At 41.0% G+C, this 22,617-nt stretch overlaps 1 protein-coding gene across 2 annotated transcripts in view; it reads left to right on the forward strand.

Moving 5' to 3' along the window:
• The window catches only part of DLC1 (DLC1 Rho GTPase activating protein), a 226,374-nt gene that overhangs the window by 33,302 nt on the left and 170,455 nt on the right, over nt 1-22,617 (forward strand). Inside the window, exons 1-3 of one of the 2 annotated variants that reach the window (XM_074275671.1) lie at nt 9,931-10,059; nt 18,609-18,758; nt 20,796-20,948. In XM_074275671.1, coding sequence (XP_074131772.1) covers nt 18,648-18,758; nt 20,796-20,948 — 264 coding nt within the window. In that variant the 5' untranslated portion in view covers nt 9,931-10,059; nt 18,609-18,647. Of the gene's footprint in view, nt 1-9,930; nt 10,060-18,608; nt 18,759-20,795; nt 20,949-22,617 lie in introns of those variants that run through there. The other variant, XM_074275670.1, reaches the window with a different exon arrangement.

The raw sequence follows: 22,617 nt of genomic DNA on the forward strand, positions 1-22,617 counted from the left end.
TGACACCCCTAAGAATCCACCCAAATAAGGTCTCTATCACATAACTCACAATAGAACAATGTGATCTGGTTTAAATCAATTTTGTTAATTGTTTAAGTCAATGTCACTGAAAAGGCATTTATTGAGCACCTACTATTCATAAGCCCCCAAACATAGTGATGGGGATGAAAGATTATATGCTTGATTTTATGATTTTATGATCATTGGAGGCCTTGATATAAGTGCAAATAAATGCAATAAAAGACAATTTATGTTGGGTAAAAAGAGAAAATCTCAAAGGAAAAGATCATGACAGTGAGTACTGTCAGGTGGGGGAAATAGAGAAGGTTGTGTGAAAGGACCTGAGCCTTATAGGGATTCAGAAGCAGGTGATAAAAGATTCTAGGCTTGAGAGATTAGTTTCGCCTTCCTTGGTTTGCTTCAGACATCTCTCGTGCTATCTGAATGGAGAAACTTACTAGTGTTTGTCTTTCTTCCTCTTGATCATGCTTTTATCTGGTACCCTCTGAAATCTGTGTCGGAGCTTCTCTTGTGAAAGCTGAAACCCCCTTCCCAAAGATCTTGCAGTTAACCTCCTGTCCAGAAAGGGCAACAAGGAGTCTCTTACAAATGCGTCAGTGGACTGATGGCATTTCTCAATAACCTAGAAAATTTAAATAACATCAAGAACATGGCTGAGATCATAACATGGGGAAAAGGACTCCCATAGTGCAAAAATGTTTGTAGCAGCTCTTTTTGTAGTGACAAAAAACTGGAAACTGAGTGCAGGCCCATCAACTGGAGAATGGCTGAATAAGTTATGGTATGTGATTGTTATGGAATATTATTGTTCTATAAGGGATGATAAGCAGGATGATTTCAGAAAAGCCTGGAGAGACATAACTGCTGCTAAGTGAAATGAGCTAAACCAGGAGAAGATAATACACACCAACAGCAATATTGCCTGATGATCAACTATGACAGACTTAGCTCTTCTCAGCAATACAGTGATCCAAGGCAATTTCAATAAATTTTCAATGGAAAATGTCATCTACATCCAGAAAAAGAACTATGGAAACTGAATGAGGATCTAAGCATACTATTTTCACTGTTTTTGGGGGGGAGGGGGAGAAGTGGAAGGTTTCCTTCTCTTGGTTTTTCCCTTTTGTTCTGACAAACATACTATTAAATATATTATAAAATATACTATTAAAAAAAGGAAAAATAATTTAAAAAAAAAGAGTATTTGTCAGACAAAAGAGTCGTCCTTAGGGTAGGATCTTTAAGAAGCTGGGGTCAGCTCAACCCCATACTGAGATACTAGAGGAGGATGGGAATAACATATGAATGTTAAATGAATGATAAACAGTTCAGGGGGAAGGAGAGTTTTTCTGGATGTGGGGGGAGTGGGGAGGGGGATAGACCTAAAGGATTGAAAATTGAGAAATTCTAGTATTTTTTTACAATTAAAAAAAAAATTTTTTAAGTCATTAGGACCTGAAATCAAATCCAGCCTTAGACACTTAATACTTCCTAGCTGTATGACCCTAGGCAAGTCACAACTCCAATTGCCTCAGCAACAACAAAAATGTTTACAGGGTAATTAATCACTGATGAGAACAAAGTTCTAAGGGGAGGAAGCAGGAACCATGCCCACCAATAAGTGCTAGGCCAAGCCTCATGTGGTCATTATTTGGGTTCTGATTGATTCATATTGAATGTAAATAACAGTCATTTCTGCTTTGTCTAGAAATCCTGAGGATCTTTTCCTCAGATTCATTTATTTATTAATTTGATTAGCTTAAAAAGACCAAGGTGTCCCGCTGCATCCAGGATCACGTCCAGTCGTCCTTACCTATATCTGGCCACTGGATCCAAAGATCTCTGGAGGGAAAGGTGAGGCAGGTAACTTTGCCCAGACTTCCCTCACTTAAATCCAGTTCTTTTGCATGTCATAGCATCACCTCCCTCATGCCATGGCCCTCTTTGAGAATGAAGGACAAAAAAACAACAAAATCTAATTTAGCAAATGTAACAAAATGAAGGAGAAAATTAAACTTTTTGCCTACTTGACAGCCCTTCCCCACCATCTTTGAACTTTTCTTGTTAAAGGCATGCACCAAAATTCCTGACAGTCTTACTTCTGTGTCCTTTGGAATGTGTGGCTTCTCTTGCTCACAGGAAGTCATGTTGTTTTTCAAAATATTATTTTTCTTTCTTTCATTGGTAGCAAAGGGTCACCATTAAGACTATGGGAAAGGGTAGCGGGCTTGGCTCTGAGGTTTCTGGAGGGATGGGAGGTCCCCAGAGTTGGTGTTGAACATAGAAGGTTGTGTAAGCGGGGTCATGGGTGATGAGTCAGCCTCTCTTCGGCAACATAACTGTGGAATCCAATTAAGCAAAGCACTCATTTTTATTTCATAAGAAAGTAGCTTGAGAGAGACCTGGGAAGAATCAGTCATCTCACAGCTGTGCAAGAAGGAGGCAGGGCCATATTTAGGGAGCTGGCCCCCTGAAAAGCTGGGACGAGCTCAGAAGCTTGGAATTGTTTGTGAGAGACCACCTTCATTCTGCTTTGGGAGCCTTCCAGATATAGGGTCAACACCCCCAGCTTCCTGTCTCAGAAAGAAAAACCCAGAGAGGAGAACAGAGCCTGAGTGAGACAGAGCAAGCCAATAAACAAGACAGTTTCCCAGGACTCAGAAAATCCTCCGGAGACCCAGAGCGAGAGAAAAGTCAGCTTTCAATGACTCTCTTAAGATAGACTCAGGTCGGCTCTCATGGAACAGCCAGGAGGGGGTTCTGTTGTTGTTGTTGTTTTGTTTTGCTTTTTGCCTGAAATATCAGGCACACAAAAAAGACACACACACACACACACACACACACACACACACACACACACACACACACACACACACACCTCTTTCCCTGCAGATAAACAGATGCCTCAGTACTTCATATATACTGCTTTCCCTCCTTTCTTTTTTCTTTCTTTCTCCCATCATTGTTTCCTCTCTTCATCTCTCCCTCCCCTTTGTCCACTTGTCCCTCCCTCCCTCCTTTCTTTCTTCCTTTCTTTTTCTTCCTCCCAACATTGCTCTTTCCCTTCATTTCTTTCTTCCTCTTATCCATTTCTCTCTCCCTCTGTCCCTTCTTTCTTCCTTTCTTTTTTCTTCCTCCCATCATTGGTCCCTCCCTTCATCTCTTTCTTCCTCTTGTCCATTTCTCTCCCTCCCTCCTTCCTTCCTTTATTTTTTCTTCCTCCCATCATTACTCCCTCCTCTCACCCTCTCTCCCCTTAACCATCCCTTCCTTTCTCTTATCCATTTTTTCTCTCCCTCCCTCTCTGCTTCCTTTTCTTTCTCCTTCCCTCACTTCTTTTCTCTCTTCCTTTCTTCCCTCTCTTCCTTACTTCCACTTAACCATCACCCACTATTTACACTTACTTTGCCCTAAGCAGAAAACACAAAGATGAAAACAAATGTGGCCCTTACCCTCAAAAAGTTTATGCTCTAAAAGTGAGGAAAGGTGGTTTACAACTAGAGAAGCTGAGTTACTTTTAGTTGGATCTTTGCAAGTAATCAAGAGCTATGGAAGTGATGGCAAAGGGGACTATCTGATTATTGAATCTATATAGAGGCATATCCCTGCTCTCACACATGTGAGTGAGGGCTGGTCCTCTGTCTCCAAGGCTCTCTTTGGGATCTGCCACCAGACTTAGGGCAGGGGAACACGGAATTTCACTCAACCTGGCCTTTGGTTATCTCCACAATTTGGGTTTAAATTGTTTGTCTTCTGAATGGCCAAGAAGACTCCTCATCCCATCTGCTAACAGCATTTTCACTCTCCCTCTTACTTAGCCTCTACTGACTTCTTTGGTTTCCTTCAGGTCTTAGCTACAATGCTTCCCCTAGAAGCCTTCTGATCCCCATTAATTGTAGTGTTTTCCCTCTGTTAAGGGCAGGTAGGTGATGAAGTAGAGAGAGTGCTGGGCCTGAAGTCAGAAAGACTCATCTTCCTGAGTTTGAATTGGACTTTAAACATTTACTAGCTGTGTGACCCTGAGCAAGTCATTTCTTTTCTTTTTAAAAATTTTTTTTAATTTTTACAAAAAGTTTATGCATAGGTAATTTTCCAGCATTGACAATTGCAAAACCTTTTGTTTCAACTTTTCCCCTCCTTCCCCCTACCCCTTCCCCCAGATGGCAGGTTGACTAATACATGTTAAATATGTTAAAGTATAAGTTAAATACAATATATGTTTACATGTCCAAACGGTTATTGTGCTGTACAAAAAGAATCAGACTTTGAAATAGTGTACAATTAGCCTGTGAAGGAAATCCAAAATGCAGGAGGACAAAAATAGAGGAATTGGGAATTCTATGTAGTGTTTCATAGTCATTTCCCAGAGTTCTTTCGCTGGGTGTAGCTGGTTCTCTTCATTACTGAACAATTGGAACTGATTTGGTTCATCTCATTGTTGGGAGAGGGCCACGTCCATCAGAATTGATCATCATATAGTATTGTTGTTGGAGTGCATAATGATCTCCTGATCCTGCTCATTTCACTCAGCATCAGTTCATATAAGTCTCTCCAGGCCTTTCTGAAATCATCCTGTTGGTCATTTCTTACAGAACAATAATATTCCATAACATTTATGTACCACAATTTATTCAGCCATTCTCCAATTGATGGGCATTGTAGTTTCCAGTCTCTAGCCACTACAAAGAGGGCTGCCACAAACATTCTTGCACATACAGGTCCCTTTCCCTTCTTTAATATCTCTTTGGGATATAAGCCCAGTAGTAGCACTGCTGGATCAAAAGGTATGCAGTTTGATAACTCTTTGAGCATAGTTACAAATTGCTCTTCAGAATGGCTGGATGTATTCACAGTTCCACCGACAATGCATCAGTGTCTGGGCAAGTCATTTCACCCTATTTGCCTTAATTTCCTCATGTGTAGAGTGAATTGGAGAAGAACATGAAAACTTATTCTAGTGTCTTACCAAGAAAACTCCAAATGATAGTCATAAAGTCAGATACATTTGAAACAACAAAACAACAATAAGAAAAATTCTTCTGTTGATAAGCTCTGATTTATGCCATCTCTAGCTTGTCTATATCTAATTGTTTGCATGTTGTCTCCTTCCCCATTAGACTGTGAGATGCTGAAAAGCTGGGGCTCTCTTTTGTCTCTTTGTAATCCTGGTTCTTAGCAAGATGTACATAATATGTGCTTAATAATTGATTGACCCATTGATAACCACAAACATGTATATAGTGCTTTAAGATTTACCAAGAACCTTTCCTATGGTATGTCCTTTGGGCTTCCTAAAAGTAGTGTGATCCATTCTATAGATGAGGAAATTGAGGCTGAGGGTAGTTAAGGGACTTGTTCAAGGTCACACAATTAATAAACATCTGAGACTGATTTGAACTCAGATCTTCCTGAGTTCCACCTCTCTTTAACTGCTAGTCAGCCATTTGTGATCAGCTGGGTGTGAAATGAAAGGCGTCCCCTTGAGAAAGCTGAAAGGCACAAGTAGGGTCTCAGTCTGCCTAGTGCACTCCCTAGATCACTTGCTTACTAGTGGAGATTCTTTGCCTTAATTGCTACCTGCCCTTAGTCATTGAATGGGTGTTGTCTCAGTCAAACTGAGACACAATAAAGACCTGAGCTTAAAAAGACCAAGGTCACCCATTGCATCCAGAACTATCTTCAGTCGTTCTGATCTCTGTCTAGCCACTGGACCCAGATGACATTGGAGGGGAAAGTGAGGCAGGTGACCTTGCCCAGCCCTCTCTCACTTAAATCCAATTCACCTGCATGTCACAGCAACACCTCCTTGATGTGATGGTCCTGTTCTAGAACAAAGGACAAACAAAAACTTCTAGCAATTTTTGCTAAAAATGGGTGCAGACTCAGATAAGAGGTTGGACTGACTGGGTGCAGGGTGGTAGATGAATCAAACACTCATCTTATCCTCCAAGGAGCTCCTAGTCTATAAAGGGAGGTAGAAAGTAGAGAGTGGATAGGAACAAGTACTTTCCAAGCTAGTCAAAGGACAAATGTCAATCATAAGAGAGAAAGCTGGCTCAGAAAAGCTCGGGCAATCTGAGAAAATCTCTTGTTGGTCAATAATTGGTTTCTGCCATACTATTTTCCATTTTCTCCAGTAATTATTGCCAAATAGTGAGTTCTTATCCCAGAAGCAAAGTCTTTGGGTTTATCAAACATTAACTATCATAGCTTGTGACCCTATTCCACTATTCTGTTTCTTAACCAGTACCAAATTTTTTTTGATGACCACTGCTTTATAATATAAATTTAGATCTGGTTACAGCTGGCAACCTTCCTTTGGATTTTTTTCATTAATTCCCTTGAAATTCTTGACCTTTTGTTCTTCCAGATTAATTTTTTTATTATTTTTCTAGGTCTATAAAGTAATTTTTGGTAGTTTATTTGGTACGGTACTGAATAAGTAGATTGATTTAAATAGAATTGTCATTTTTCTGCCAATGAGCATTTGACATTCTTCCAATTGTTTCGATCTAATTTTATTGATATGAAAAGTATTTTGTCTGGAAAGACTTCTTGAATAAGGATTATTTGCTACATGTATGGCCTCAAGGACTTTACTGAAGTTTCTGACAAAAATACTGAGTAGAGCACAAGAAAGCCCAGGATCCCTGAGGCATTCCAGTGTAACTCTCCCATTAAGGTGAGTGCTACTATTCCATCCTCTAAGCCAGTCTGACTTAGGCTAGCTGGAGCACATGTACCACACCGTGGTAATCCATCCACATTCAGACTGACAGGTCTCAAGCCTAATGCTGAGTTAGGAGGATGTCTATAGTAAGCATATGAAAACTTCCCCCAGCAGAATGGGTAAATGAGAATCATTTGTTCCAACCTCCATAAAACAGATGAAACAGATGCTGTGAAGTGCTGAGATCTTGATCAGACACAGAAGACATCAAGGTCATCCACTGCGACCTGGGCCATAGTCAGACATCTTGACAGTTGTCTTGCCATCAGATTTTGGTGACTGTAAGAGAAAGTGAGGCTGGTGACTTTGTGCAACTCTGCCTGACATAAATCCAATTCACACAAGAGTCATACATCACCCCTTGATGTCATTGGTCCTCTTCAAAAACAAAGTATAAACAACAACAGTGATGTAAATGCAAGATTGCCCTCTGACACACCCCAACTTGCAGAAAAGGTGCTAACCTCTCTCAGTAAATGCAATTGACTCACCAGAATTCTGTATACAAATGTAATTATAGCTTTGGTCCTTTAGCCCTGTTTTTCAGGAAGAAACCTCCTATGTTTACAGCTGAAAACCCTTGCTCAGTCTTTACTTTAAAGTGGCCATTTGGAAATAGGACCTGTGCAACCAAGTCCTGCTAATCCATTGTTTCCCCAAATACTTCTGATCTTTCTATGCTTCCATTCCCATCTGTCCCAAGGGATTCTTTTTCATCACTCGAATTGCAGTGGAATATTATTCCTTTGGGTCCTTGACATTCGGTCAAGGATATTTATTTATTCATGCGCTTTTTAAAAATCACTCTTTGTTAACAAGCATCCTTAGTGGCAACTAGTTGCCACTGAATACAGTGCTTGGCCTGGAGAAAGGAAGAGTTGAATTCAAATCCAGCCTTAGACTCTAATTAGCTGTGTGATTCTGGGCAAGTAATTTAACCTTTATCTGCCTCAGTTTCCTCAACCGTGAAATGGAGCTATTAACAACATTAACTTCTCAGGGTTATTGTGAGATGATTATTTGGAAGGTGCTCTCAGCATGGTAGATTATAAATGTTTGTTCCAGTCTTACCCACTTTTTCCAGGGAGCTTTATTTTAGCAAACAATTTTTAGCACTCAGGTTTACAAAGAAAAGATTAGAAATTGGACAAGTACCCTAGGCCCTTTGTAAGCCTTGGTCCAAAGTCAGTTAGTCCCTGATGTAAACATGACAGCAAGGTGACTTCAATTACTGAAATGGGAAACCAGAACCCCAAGATTACCGGGGTTTCCTTAGCTTAAGAAAAGATTATCAAAAAGGAAAAGCTGAACCCCTCATGCCTAGAGGTGACATATGTGAGAGCTGAGGCTCTGAGGAAGTCAAAGAGGAGAGCTGTTTGTCAATTCCTGGCTAAGGGTCATTGGCCAGTTTCAAAGAATGTAGTAGGACGTCAGTTGAAAAAGGCACTGTAACACTTCACTGAAAAAAGCCTTGTACCACCTAGTGACTAATAGTGCTGAAAGACTTCCGATAGAGCAGGCTCACCAGTCCTATCAAATATGAACAGCTAATAAAGCTAATATCATCTTAGACTACTTAAATAAAAGCATGAGATCCAGGATGAAGGAGGTGATAATCCCAACATCTGTTCAGAAATTGAGCAACCTGCTTAACTCAGCTCAGCAGCTGATTCACACAACCAGCTGAGATGTTAGTCTCTACAAGGAGCATGTCCAGATAAGTCACCTGTCTGTTGGAAATAGAAAGCCTCGTGTGACGCACCACTCCAGCTGAGGAGTGGGATGATACTTCATCTAAGTCATTTTCTGTAGTGACTTTGATGATGGCTATCTGGAGAAAGAAATGTATACAAGCTCTCCAGAGTTCAAACTCTGCTTTGCCTTGGCCATGAGGGTTCCTTACATGTACTTCAACACCATTGTAATTTTAGCTTATGCCCACCTGAACCCCAATCCTAGAAGAGTGTCCCTTGGTGTCGGTAGAAATACTTGATAACTGACTTCTATGTCATTTAAATAAATAAATGTCTTTGCAAAAGAACTGAGTCTGTTTATACAATAAATAGTTCTTAACATCTCTATTATTTTGTATTTTTGAGATTGATTTTTAAACACTAAATATTTCTTAATAAATGTAATCTCATTAGGTTGGGTTAAATATTATTCCCATTCAAGATCTTATAGGATTTTATGTAGGAGTAAAAATTGAGAGCAATAAGGAACATACAATGCCTCATCTCCAACCACTACATTTTATAGACCGGAAACTGAGGTCAAACATGATGAAGTGGCTTGATCAATGTACCATAGCCAGCAGCCAAGACCAGGTTCAGACTCAGATCTTCCTGACTTAAGATTCAGGGGTCTATTCCCTGCACTACCTATCCATCCCTACCATGTTGTATATTAACGATGTGTTAGCAATTCCTCTCAATTTTGGGGAGAAATTCAGTAACCAATTATCCATTTTTTTATCCAACTTAAGTGATTAAAAAGCTGAAAGGGCACAGGAGCAAAGACAGATCCCTGAGATACTTCACTAGAGACCATCTTTCAAATGGATCATTAATAATTCTCCTTTGGATTCAGCCCTTCTATTAATTTGGAATCCACCTAGTTGTACTTTTTTCTTAGGCCTTTTTTCTAATTTTTCCCGTAAGAATAGCAGAATAAACCCTGACTAGAGCTTGGATAAAATCTAAGTAAATAGATTGTCCTCATCTACTGGCCTAATAACCACGTCCACAACTAAAGTCAGCTTCGCCTGACCTGTTCTTGGTGAAGCTGTCCTGGCTCTGGATAATCATAGCTTCCCTCATAGTCACTAACTCTCACTTCCATGATAATTCCTAGAATTTACCAAGGACTTGGAGACAGCCTCACTGGCCTAGAATTTACAGGGTCCCTTCTCTTCCCAAGGTTGGGGTTGATAACCTGAGAATGGGATGCAATCGGATTTGTTTTTGTTTTGTTTTGTGGTGGTTGAACCACAGGACTATATGACGCTTCCCTATTTAGACAATAATGTCTAGGTTGTGTCAGTCTGAAGCTAGGGATAGGTCAGGGACACTAATTTCGTGCCCTGTCATTACTGTGGCATCTGAGGCATTATTAGCTTTAGCTTCCATTGGGGCAAGTTGCACTCTTCATCAGGGCTGGCTTTTGCTCTCCCTTGATTGCCCCAGCCCCTCGAAGCCCACTAGGCTGAAGGTTCTAGTACAGGCTTAGTTTGTGACTGCCCCATTCTGTGGACTTCCTCTGATCGTCCCCTCTCATGGAGATCCAAGTGGAGTTCTCAAGTCTAAGAGGTAACAGAAGAGTGAGTCTGGGACTTCATAGCAGTGGTGCTGAATGGGAGAGCAGGCCCCTCAGGAAGGGCATCCCAGGTTTTTTTTTTATCAGATTTTAGAATATCATGGATTTTGCATGAGATCTTACAACCGTTTGTCATCTGTGGTATTAAAAATATGGGGGTTCTGTTTCTCTCTCAGAAAATAAAAAAAAAATGATGGGAACTTGGACCCCAGTGGAAAATTGAGTACCTGGAGTGAGAGTGGAATTCATTTTCCTTTCCTCTATCCTGAACAGATTAATAAGTCTACATGTGCGTGAATGTGTGTGTATATATATATTATATTATATATATATGTCATATATAAATTATATATTTATAAACTACATGTATACATATATATAAACTATATACACGTGTATGTATATATTATACATATATATAAAACTTTAATATTTGCAAAGTGGGGAACAGCTAGGTGGTGCAGTGGGTAGAGCACCAGCCCTGAATTCAGGAGGACCTGAGTTCAAATGTGACCTCAAACACTTAACACTTCCTGGCTGTGTGACTCTGGGCAAGTCACTTAGCCCCAACTGCCTCAGCAAAAGAGAGAGAGATTTGCAAAGTAGTTTCCAAAATAGTTTGTGTGTGTGTGTGTGTGTGTGTGTGTGTGTGTGTAAGTGAAACTAAGATTTGCAAAGCACTTTCTATATGTTATCTCATTTGATCCTTGCAATGATCCTGGGAGGTAAGTGCTATTATTCTCCCCGTTTTACAAATAAGGAAACTGAGACATAGAGAGTTGAAGAGACCTACCACACATCTGGAGGCACAAATGTGGAAAGGGTCATATATCTGGAAAGGGTCTAAGATAGAATTTGAATTCAAGTCTTCCCAACCCCAAGTCTCTATCCAGTGCAGCCCCCACCTGCACTAGTCTTGGGGGAAGGGGGGAGGGACTTATTTCCTTCCATAATAGGAAGAACATTGGCAAACTGAAGAATGTTCAGGGAAGGGCAACCAGAATGACATGGGGACTGAAAAGTAGCCTCGAGGCTGGAGGCTGTCTGCAAGAAGGAGAAGGACAGGCTAAGGGACAAGCCCATGGTGCTGTAATATCTAACCCAAGTCTCTGGTGGAGGAGCCACCTAGACTTTCCCCCCTTACCTTAGCATGGCCCAGGAGCTGGTGGGTAGAAGCCAGGCCACAAGAAGGGGGAAAAAGGGTGGAGCTCATCCCAGATTCCAGGGGAGAGTCTGCAGGTGTTCCCCTGCCCAGTGCCTCAATCTCCAGAGGAAGCCAAAAGTGCCTGAGGCCTGTTGATGCATCCCTCTGAGTTGGGGAATCCTGAGCTTTGCTTTTCTTTGTTTATAAATGTACATTTTGGTTTCTGAGCTTTTAACCAGTAAAATGTTGGCCACTCTTGTCTCTTATTTGACTGTTCTTCCCGTCGGGAGGCCTGAGCTATTTCTGGCTTTGGTATCCTTGTCAAAACCATGCTCTGGGAGGCCTGGGCTTACTTACACTTATAAATAAATGCAAGGGTAATTGATTCCATCTCTGCTTCTGCCCACTGGTGCCCTTCCTCCTGGGAAATGCCCTTTCCTGGCAACAAAGAGCTTTCTGACTCAGCAGCAGATATGGAAGCACAAAATCCCCACAGCACCAACCCAAGGCTGCTCCGCTGGCAAACCAGGCTGTCCCTGCACCCCTGGTTCTGTCTCAGGCCATAGCCTCTCCACAGGTCATCCACCTGGATAAGTATTGAAAGGGACCCTAGAGGCCATGGGGAAGGGTCTCTGGCTCTCTTTTTAATTAAAAAAATCTTTTTTGCGAAATTAGAAATCAATAGATATTTCAGTATTTTTAAAAGCCCAAGAAATTGATTTATATGAGAAATTGTGAATTTATGCTGTTTGTTTTAAAATTTCTTTGAATCATATGCACATATGATTTACATATATATTCTATACACACATAAACGTGATTTAGAAACACAAAGAGAAATCAGAAGTCCAAGTAAGTAAAGACCCCCACAGATGTAAATTCTCCTCCCTGGAGAGAGAGGGGAAAAGAGAAGGAAATAGCATCTCTCTGGCCTTTAGCTCTGCTTGCCTCCATCATCAGCCTAGCTTTCACCCGGGACATGGTTCCAGCACTATTTCTCCTCCTGGCCCCAGAGCAGGATGCTTTGTAACTGCTTTATTGAGGCAATTGGACTTGTGCCGATCCTTCCATGGCTCAGTATAGTCCTTCTTCCTTCCTTGCACTGACCTAGCTCCTTCATCTAGAAGCTCCTTTGCGCAGGGGGGAAATGGGTGCAGGCAAATGGGTTCTGGACATTGGCTTTGCAGCTCATGAGTTCTCTGTCCCTTTCAGGCTACATCTCATTCCTGCCTTTTTCCATACGGGAACTTCTGAAACTTTTTTGCATTTCGGTTTTGTAATTGGGGCATCCACAAGTCAAATACTCTGCTCACCTCTGGCTTATGTTTGGGTTTATTTTTTCGCAAGGGCCTCAAAGACTTCTCTTTGTTGACATCCATCCTCTCATGAAGAATTACACTCAGGTTTGCAGGATGCGTTCTTGGCAGTTGCTGCCTGTTCTCTTTTGATTTCAGATTAGGCTGATCTATTCTGTTTTCCAGTTATCTCATGGAATAATTCTGGATTGTTTCAACTGAGTTTCCTTTATGGTCAATGCACTTTCTCTTAGAGATGGAAGCAAGGAGTTTGGGGTTGATTTTGTTGGATTTCCTTTTTCCTCTGGTGGTGATCTGTGAAGTCCGCTGATAAATCCTTCATCCTGAGTATTTGTAGCCCAGCTTTGGGGGATTTGGATACCCAGAATTCCAAGGATTTACCTAAAACATTCAATGCTATATATTTGGGGAATCAGCTCCCCGAAGCAGAGATTTACTATTCAAAATTTCTATGAAATTTTCTTATAACATATCCTACCATCTGATAATAATATATTTATATAATTTGAAAAATTATGTTATGTTCTTCTAGAAGACTTGGGTTCCTTAAGGCATTTTTATGCATTATGTCTTTGAGCTTAATCAGTTTGGTTTAGAGAGAATTTGTGTATTTTAGAGAGAATTGTGTATTTTGGGTTTGTTTTTTTTTAATTGTTTTATGTTTCTCTTCTTTTTAAAAAATTTTTCTCATTTAACCCAAATCTATCTCTTTCCTTCTCACATCACCTCCATCACACACTTGTGTTTCTCTTCTGCCAAATTGTCTTCTACTTCAATATGTTTTGTGTTCCCAGTCTTCATTTCACAGGGCCTTTACTTATTTGGAGAGATTCTTCGTCAGACATTCAGTCTTTGCTCTCTGTGTATTTGTGTGTTAAAATTCTGTGCTGAAATTTTTCACTTATGACATAAATGTCTGAAATCATCTTTTAAATTTTAATTTTTTGAAGCATTTTAAAGCTTCTTCTGGGAATTCATTATTTCATTGGGTAATTTAGAGGGGAGAGATGTCAGGATGGAACTGGCTGTGACTCTGCCCTGAGTAACCTCTGGAAAAAGAGAACAAGTCTGAGCTGATATATTTCCCTTGTGTTTACCCTTTGTAGTCTGCTTCCCTCCTTAGTTTTCTCTCCCTTTTCTCTCTACAGTTAAGCAAAATTACTGTCTGTCCATTTCTCATGGATTGAGGCGGGTTTCAGGCTGAGTCACAGCTATATGGGAGGTGGACAGAGATGCCCACAGCTCTAGACTTTGGATCACAAAGTTCTCAAATTGCTTGTTTTCACTGTGCCTAACAAACAGAAAAAGTTGGAGATTGAATGTAAGTGGGAGTTTTGCATCTTCGATTTCTCCTCTCTTCCTGTCTTTTATGAAGTTTTCCTTTTGGAAGTTTTATTTTATCATTCTCTTCTAGATCTAACATCCTCTAATTCTCATGGACATTTTCTTATATTGAGGTTAGGGAGTTGCTGAAAATAACTACTCAGACATTGGAAGAGTCTCATAATTAAAAAAGAAAAAATTAGATTACTAGTGACAGTAAATAGCCTTCAGGTTCTGGATTGGACATGATGCTCTTCAAGGACCATTTGAGCTTTTGTTTGGATTCTTTTTCACAGCTCCCCCAAGAGTCAGGCAGTTACATCAGAGCTGGCTTAGTATATGAAGGAAATTGTCAGCCACCTCAGGGAGAACTCCTCACATGAGGGAAGGAACATATCAAATGTAGGATGGCAAGGGAGCAGAGAAAGTGATTGAGGCTGGCAAAGGTAAATGTGTTGCTTTGTTGTTCTGCCTATGGTTAGTCTGAATGGGCATAAAGTGGGATTGTCAGTTCCAGAGAGAGCAAAGTAGAGTCACTACTGTAAGGAGGCAAAGGTGAACCTAGTGGTATTCCTGAGACTTAACGAGAGGGCTTCATACTTAGAAATCAACTTGAGTCAAGATCAATATTCATTATATCCATAGGAATGAAGTTAGATAAGGGAGGGTGGGTGGGAGGACAATTTTCATCGAGGAAATATACTCATGTCAAGGAGTCCAGGCACCTTTGGGAAGAGATATGGGAGAGATTGGTTACCTAAGAGAGACTCAATGAAAGCAGAAGCAGGAGTGATACTGTTCTAGGGCCACCTAGACCAGGGGCTCTTTACCTTTTTTGTGTATCTTGGACTCTTAGACAGTCAGTATGATGAAGAACATGAACTCCTTCTCAAAACTGTTTTTCGATTGCTTAAAGTAAGACACATAGGCTTACAAAAGGAGGCCAGTTACACTGAAATGCAATTATTGAGGTATCTTAAAAAACAAGAATTACCTCAGCAAAACAAAAACAAACAAACAAACAAAAAGCAAGTTCATGTGCCTCAAGTTAAGACCCCTTGACCCAGACAGAACAAGGGCCAGGGCAAGGGATTGAAAAATAGGTTGTCAGCCCAAACTAGAAGCAGGAATTTATATACTCCCATTTACAAAAAGACAGCTGCCATGGTCTTCCCTCTGACCAAAACAAACCCAACTCCTGGAGAGTCTAAGTCTTCTTCATCCCAATTTCACCCATTGAAAGGCAGAGGAAGCATCAAAAGGAGCTGTTGGCCCAGACCTGCTGACTAGCAAAGAGTGACCAACACTTGAGCAACCAGTAACTAGAGAGCAGGGCTTGCTAGTCACTATGGATTTGGCAAACTCAATTCCAGAGTCAGGAAAAGGACAGGTCAGATCCAGTGATATAACACTAGGGAAGGGGAGCCAGCCCATGTGACGTGTATGTGTACGTATGGAGACAGTTTGATGGCTCAGTGGATAGAGCTCAGGGCATGGTGTCAGGAAGATCTGAGTTCAAATCCAGCCTCTGACATTAGTTGTGTGATCTTATGGAAATTAAATAATTTAGCCTCTGTTTGCCTTAATCTAGAGGAGAAGGAAATGACAAAGCACTCGAGTATCTTTGCCAAGAAAACCCTATGAATCTGATACGACTGAACATGTATGTATACATATATGTATATGTGTACACAAATATATACACATGAGCATATGTGTGTACGCATTTTGTGTGTATTATACCTAAATGTATTTGCTGTTTAATCATTTCAGTCAGGTCTGACTCTTTGAGACTCTGGGATTTTCTTGGCAAAGACACTGGACTGGTTTGCCATTTCCTTCTTCAGTTCATTTTATAGACAAGAAAACTGAGGCAAACAGGCTTAAGTGAGGATCTCACAGCTAGTAAATGTCTGAGGCCAGATTTGAACTTGGGAAAATAAGTCTTCCTGACTTCAGCACCAGCACTCTCTCCATTGTACCACCTAGCTGTCTAACACATGTGTATTACTGTATTATTGTCTAACATATGTGTATATTTATATTCATGTATTTAAATGTATTTGTGTATGTGTGTGCAGACATGAATGTGTTATATGTGTGTTCATATATTTTTTTTTCTATATGAGTATATGTCCATATTGTAAATCTGCATCTATATATGTATTGTATGTGTAGGTTATATATTTATGTGTTGTATACTTGATGCATACATTACATATATGTACATGTCGTGGCTATGTGTACATACATGTATATATCTGTATGTATGTATATTTTTTTCTTTAGAAGGCTGAAAATAGTTCATGTTTCATCCCCATTAGACAGTGAGCTCCTTGAGGGCTTTTACCTTTCTCAGTATTCCCAAAGCTTACATGGCACATAGTACCTGACACACAGTAGGTACTTAATAAATGCTGATGATGTGTCTATGGAGAAAGGGCCAACCATCCACACCTAATGCCAACCAACTTCAACCCACAGGGCCAGGTGGCCAACTTAGCTAGCACGGACCCTAAAGGAGTGGCAGAAGGCGTTCCCTGTTGCTGCCCACTTCAGAAGGCTTCCCGTCAGCACTGCTGTCCCTCCAGCGGCCACTCTCCAGCTGTGTGCTTTCTGAAATTTGGCTCGGGGAATTAGTGGTCTGACTACTCAGGCTTGAATCTTATGCTGCTTTATAATCTCTGATGGCCACATCCTACTGTCAATTCATTTTGAGCTTGTGACCCACTAACTCCCAAGATCCTATTCAGACAAGGTATTCTCATGCTACATACTTCCGCCATCTTGCACTAAAATTCTGGGTTTTGAAATCCAAGAGTAAAATGATATATTTATCACTCATCTTAAATCATATACTATTTGAACCTATATTCTAGATTGTCAGGCATATAATAAGCATTTAATAAGTGCTAACTCTGTGCTAGGCAATGTCCTAATTTCTCAGGATGCAAAGAAAGGCAAAAAACCCAATCCCAACACCCAGTCTAGTGGGGAAATAATATGCAAACAACTGGATTTGTACAAGATATAAAGATGGAGCAAAAGAGTGGGGGGACAGTCTTAGAGGGAAGGCAGCAGTGGAATTAAAAGTTAAATTTGTCTAGCTCTTATTTCAGTAACTAAGACTTTTGTGGTTAGGATTTATGTGGGATAGTATAAAGATGTTTCTTTACATTTCCTTTCTTTCATCTGCATCACTTCATATGTGCTCTCAGATTCATTGGGTTTATTCATATACATTATTTATGGAATTATTAACTCTGGATTTTCATCCAAACCCGTATTTTCTCCCTGTGGCTGTCAGTCCAGACATTGCCCTGTACTTGGCACATCCCACTGAGTCCCTGGTAAGAGGCAGAAGGGATCTCAGTAGCCTCCAGTTCCCCCATACCTCAACCAGCATCCCCCTCTCCGACATTCCCAATGAGTTCCCTTGCAGGGTCTGTTTGTAAATTTCTGGGGAGTGGGATGCTTCTCCCCACCTTCTGAGAGAAACCATTGCAGTTCCAAACTCTTCTATTTGTCAGGGCTTTCTTCCTTCCACCGAGTCCAAATCTTCTTCCCTGCAACTCAAACCCACTCATACTGAGGACCCTCTGGGACCAAGCAGTATTCATGACATCCCTTCATTAATCCTTCAAGGATCACTACCTCACGGGTTAAGCCCCTGCTTATCCAAGCTGTTAACTGATTCCCTCACATCCCTCCATTTCTTCTGCAGGATAACCATCCCTGATTCTCTTTTGTGGTTTTTCCAAGAAAAATAACTTTATTCTAAATATCTAAAGGCAACAAAGCTGAACTCGGAATCCAGACTTAAGTTAAACCCCATCTCTGAACCATTCTTCCTGTTTCACTTCCCAGTGCTTGAGATGAGGCTCTCAAGCTACCCCCATGAGCCGAATCACAGGCCCTTAACATCCAGGACCTCAGCTCAGGGAGCCAGGTGGGCTCTGTGTGAGTTGTGACTGAACTGCAGGTAATCCAGATAGAAGTCATCCGCGTTTAGGGGGAGATCAAGAAGGGCTTCCAGGAGAAGGTGGGGTTTTAGTTGTGAAAAAATCAAAACAGGGAGCTCATTAGTTAGAGCAGAGGAGGGAAGGCAGTTCAGGCCTGGGGGACAGCCTAAGAGAATGTCTGAAGATGAGAAGTGGAAGGATTTGTGGGAGGAACATCCAGGAGGCCACTGTCACTGAACTGAGGTGTAATGGACTGAGGTGTAAGAGAACTGGCAAAGGGAGGAGAGAGCTGGTTAGGAAGGCTTTAAAAAAACAAATAAAAGGGCAGCTAGGTGGCGCAGGGGATAGAGCACCAGCCCTGAAGTCAGGAGGACCTGAGTTCAAACTCAGGCACTTAACACTTCCTGGCTGTGTGACCCTGGGCAAGTCACTTAACCCCAGCATCAGGAAAAAAAAGAAAAAAAAAAAAATAGAAAGGGAGGCTAAGCGGCTCAGTGGATAGAGCACCAATCCTGGAGACAGGAGGGATTGAGTTCAAAAATTACTTTAAACACTTCATATTTCCTAGCTGTGTAACCTTAGACTAGTCACTTTATCCTAATTGCCTCTCAAAAAAAAAAAAAAAAAAAAAAAAAAAAAAAAAACGGATTTAACACAGGACTACTTTATCCTGTCAAAACACACAATAGCAAGTGTCACAACAGAGAGGAGGAGAAGCTATTATCCCTTCCCAGAAAAAAATGTCATCTCAGATTCAGTAGTTTAAAAAAAAAAAAAAAAGTTTTTCTGTTCCTCAGGAAGGGAGAGAAGATCGAGGGAGAGGACGGCTTGACTCCATGGCACTGCTCATCATGAAACTGGACCAATTGGATCGAGACATCGAGAATGCCCTCAGTACCAGCCCCTCTCCTGCCAACCCCCAAGTGCACCAGCAGAAAACTATTCCTGTGAGTCTGCTTTGTTTCCCTGCTTCCCTTTGGACAGACCTCTGAAGCACCATCCTTCCCCATGATTCTTGATGCAGGGAACATCTCTCCCATGTCATTCTTTTTAGTCATTATTAACCTACCTGAGTCATGTTACATGAATCCAGGAGCAGAGCTGTCTCAGCTGGTAGAGTACAACTAGGATTTGTTTGTTTGTTTGTGGGAAGAGGGAAACTGATAGCCCAAGTCCAAGAGGGGAGATCAAGTCCATGGTAGAGCCATGACTTAGAGAAGTCCAGACTGTAGACCTTAAGGGACCACTTCATCCTGCCAAATACACAATAGCAAGACAGGGATGTGAGATTAGTCCATACTCTAATCCAATAATGTATCTGGCAAAGTTTCTTCCAACTACCCCTGTTTTATATAAAACTGACCCCAATGACTTCCCAGGACGAGTTAAAAGTCATTATTCCTTCCCACCTCCCAATTATACTCAGGGTGTACAAAACACAATCACCTCCCTTCCTGCGCTAGCTAACTCCCAGTAGTGAGTTGAGGGCGAGCATTTATATACAGCTTTAAGGTTTGCAAAGTGATGTATCATATGTGTGTATGTATAAATATATAAAATATAATCTCATCCTATCCTCATACCAACCCTGTTAGGCAAATGTTATTATTTTTCATACTTCACAGATGAGGAAACTGAGACTGAGCAAGGTTAAGTGATTTGCCAAGAGTCACCCAGCTAGCATGCATCTGAGCCCAAATCCCAAGTCACTTAGCCAGTCATTAAATATTAAGTGCCTACTGTATGCCAGGCCACTGGGCTGAGTACTGGGGAAAAAAAACAAAACAAAAGGGAGCTCAGAGTCTAATAAGGAAGACAAGATTTAAATCATTTGTGCAGAGATGACATGGACAAAATCTTCCTAACTTGGTACAAGCCAAGTGCTGTCTTCATTAAGTTACCTAGCTAATAAATGCCTTTTAATTTCATTCCGTCCTTCATTCTTTCATTCCTGGTTCTGTCAGTGATCTCTGTCAACAATTCCTAAATAGGAAATGTGGAAACAGTTTGATAATGACCTGAACATGAACAAACATTAATAGACTAACCTTCACAGAGTACCCAGAGGCTGGCCACTAAGGGCTGTTGGGGGGGAGGGGTCAGAGATGGTTGGGAAGGGACTGGGACCTGGGTTTTAGAAGGGGGACCCCCCGTAATATTGAAGCCACAAATCCTAGAAGGCACACATATACATGTGAGTGCATGTGTGTGCAACTGTATCTGGGTCTGAATGTGAAATTCCTTCTGCATGGGGAAGTGCTGGTATACGAATTCCATTCACAAATTCAGGTTAGTCGGTCAGCTCTTGGACCATCTCTGGCAGTATCCTTGGGCACAACCAGAAACTCTCAAAGCCAACACTTTGTGACAACACTCATGACTCCAGGGCTGACCTGCTCTTGCTTTGGCCCATAGCCTCTCCAAAGCAACACAGAAGCTCCTGTGTATCGGTCAATACCTGACTACCTTTGGAGAGGATAGAAGAACTCTGTTCCCCTAACTTCTTGGGCCAGGGAAAGCAGTCATAATGAAGAAGCCATTCCCTGAACCTGAAAGAAAACTCTTTTCAAGAGTCTCCATCCCCATTGCCAAGAGCCAGCAAGCAAATAACCTTGTTTGGGGGCCAGAAACCTCTGACCCAACAAATACTATTCTCAGGGTCATGGCTCTTTGTTCACCGGCAGATTTCTTTCATGTCTACCCTCAAAGAGAAAGTCAGGGCTGCACTTATGTCACAATAGGGACTTTACACTTGAGCCCTTTGCTAGGGCATCCGAAGGCATGTTGCTAATAATGGATCATCCATCAGTAAAAGACCGGTGGGCAAGATAAAGGTGGAAGCGCTAATTGTGCAAAGCACTCTCCTTCCTAGACATGTTCTGGCCAATAATGAATGGTCTATGGTCAATATTTGTATGCCCAATGCTTAGCACATTGTAGGCACTTGCATGTTTTTTAACTATTGATTGCCTAATATTTCACAGGATCAGGAGTCAAAAGATGAGGGTGGAGAGAATGACAGGCCAATAAATCAGAACCAGATGGATTTACCACCAAACCTGGAGGCAGTTGCCCTGGGACCTGGTCCAGCCTCTGTGTCCCCCACAGCCAGCTCTGCAACCAAACCAAAAGTATCGGTGAGTTACAAAGGATAGAAATTGTAATTTTCTGCCTTGTTCTTAAAACATGTGGTTATCAAATGAACACTAGAACTGACTTGTATAGTCAAAATACCTTTGAACATGCACTCAAAATGCATAACAAAGCCTAAGTGTCCCAGGCCTGATATCCATTTGAGGTTGGTTGGTGTATGTCATTGACAGGAAGGGAGATGGTACCTTGCTTTCCCTTCAGGAAAAGGGTTTTGTCAACCTAAGGATAAATGAAACTGAATTTCCCAATCAACCATTCACAGACTTAGGTCATTGGGAAGTTTGGTGAAAAGATGGAAATCACTAGATTTTTGTCCCACAGTCAGAAAACATTTTTCAGTCACAATGGAGCCTTTTCCTCCTCGGAGCATGTCTGCTTTCTAATTAGGAGCCAATGCAATATGGAAGTCCTAAGAGTTTCATCTCAAAGAGTCACAGGACAATGAGCAAAACCCCCAATCGAGAAGCAGGCTGATGGGCTGTACAAAACACTGGATTTTAATAACTTTTAGATGGTAAAATGACGATACTACCTAGGGACACGACCTACCCAATTAAAAGCCTCCACCCCAATACAAATTTTCTAGCTAAGATGAGTATTTTAAGGAAAAAATAATTCTTTTAGAAATCTTACCTCTATTGAAATGGACTATACAAAAAAGAATTTGAGAAAAGTGAATTAAAAAATAAGCACACCTGAAATCCACAAAATCTAAAAATTTATCAATGACTTCACAGACAAAAAATACATCCCTCTTCTTACTAGCCATTTATTCCACCCAAAATATGGGCTTCTTGGTCATACCCCAAAATTATCCTCACTTCCGCATCCTATGATGGCTTTGTTTTCTATAGTAATGGCAAGAATTCCTTCCTCCCATTTTAATCTTTGATATACACCTCTAGCCCATGAAATGATTGTTCTTTGGATTAGATTTTCTTCCCTTGATTTCATACAAGTTTTCCCATGTTTCTCTGAATTCTTCATAGCCATTTTTTCTTAGAGCAACTAGATGGCACAGTGGATAGAGGGCTGACCTTGAAATCAGAAGGATCTAAGTTCAAATCCAGTCTCAGATACTTACTAACTCTGTGATCTTGGGCAAGTCATTTACACTGTTTGCCTCAGTTTCTCATCTGCAAAAAATGAATTGAAGAAAAAAAAGAGCTGGAAAAGTAAATGGCGTATCACGCCAGTATCCTTGCCAGGAAAACTCTCCGTCGAATCTTGGAGAGCGAGACATGACTGAAATGATGAAACAATTATTACCTAAATTAACTTCTCCATTCTCTATCCTCCCTTAAATTCCTGTTGAGTTTACATACAAAACTCTGTGAGCATGTGAACAAGCATGGGGAGGGGGGTTATTCTGATGAAATAAATCATTTAAGATAGTTTCTCATTGGAATTCTTGATCATTATTTGTTCTGGTGCAAATTCTAGGGTTTGCTGGAATAGATGTAAGTTTGCATTCCATTCCAGCATCTATCTTAGCTAGAAGTCCCTCTCTTTGTTTATTTTCCTCATCTGTCTTCTCTATCTAAGTAATATTATTAATGCCCACTATTGAAGAATTCATCTTCTCAAACCTCCCTTCACTTTGTCTGGATCATTGCTATGTACATGGATTTTTTTGGGGGGAAGGGATGTTGT

The sequence above is a fragment of the Sminthopsis crassicaudata genome, chromosome 6, assembly GCF_048593235.1.
Source record: "Sminthopsis crassicaudata isolate SCR6 chromosome 6, ASM4859323v1, whole genome shotgun sequence".
NCBI lineage: Eukaryota > Metazoa > Chordata > Mammalia > Dasyuromorphia > Dasyuridae > Sminthopsis > Sminthopsis crassicaudata.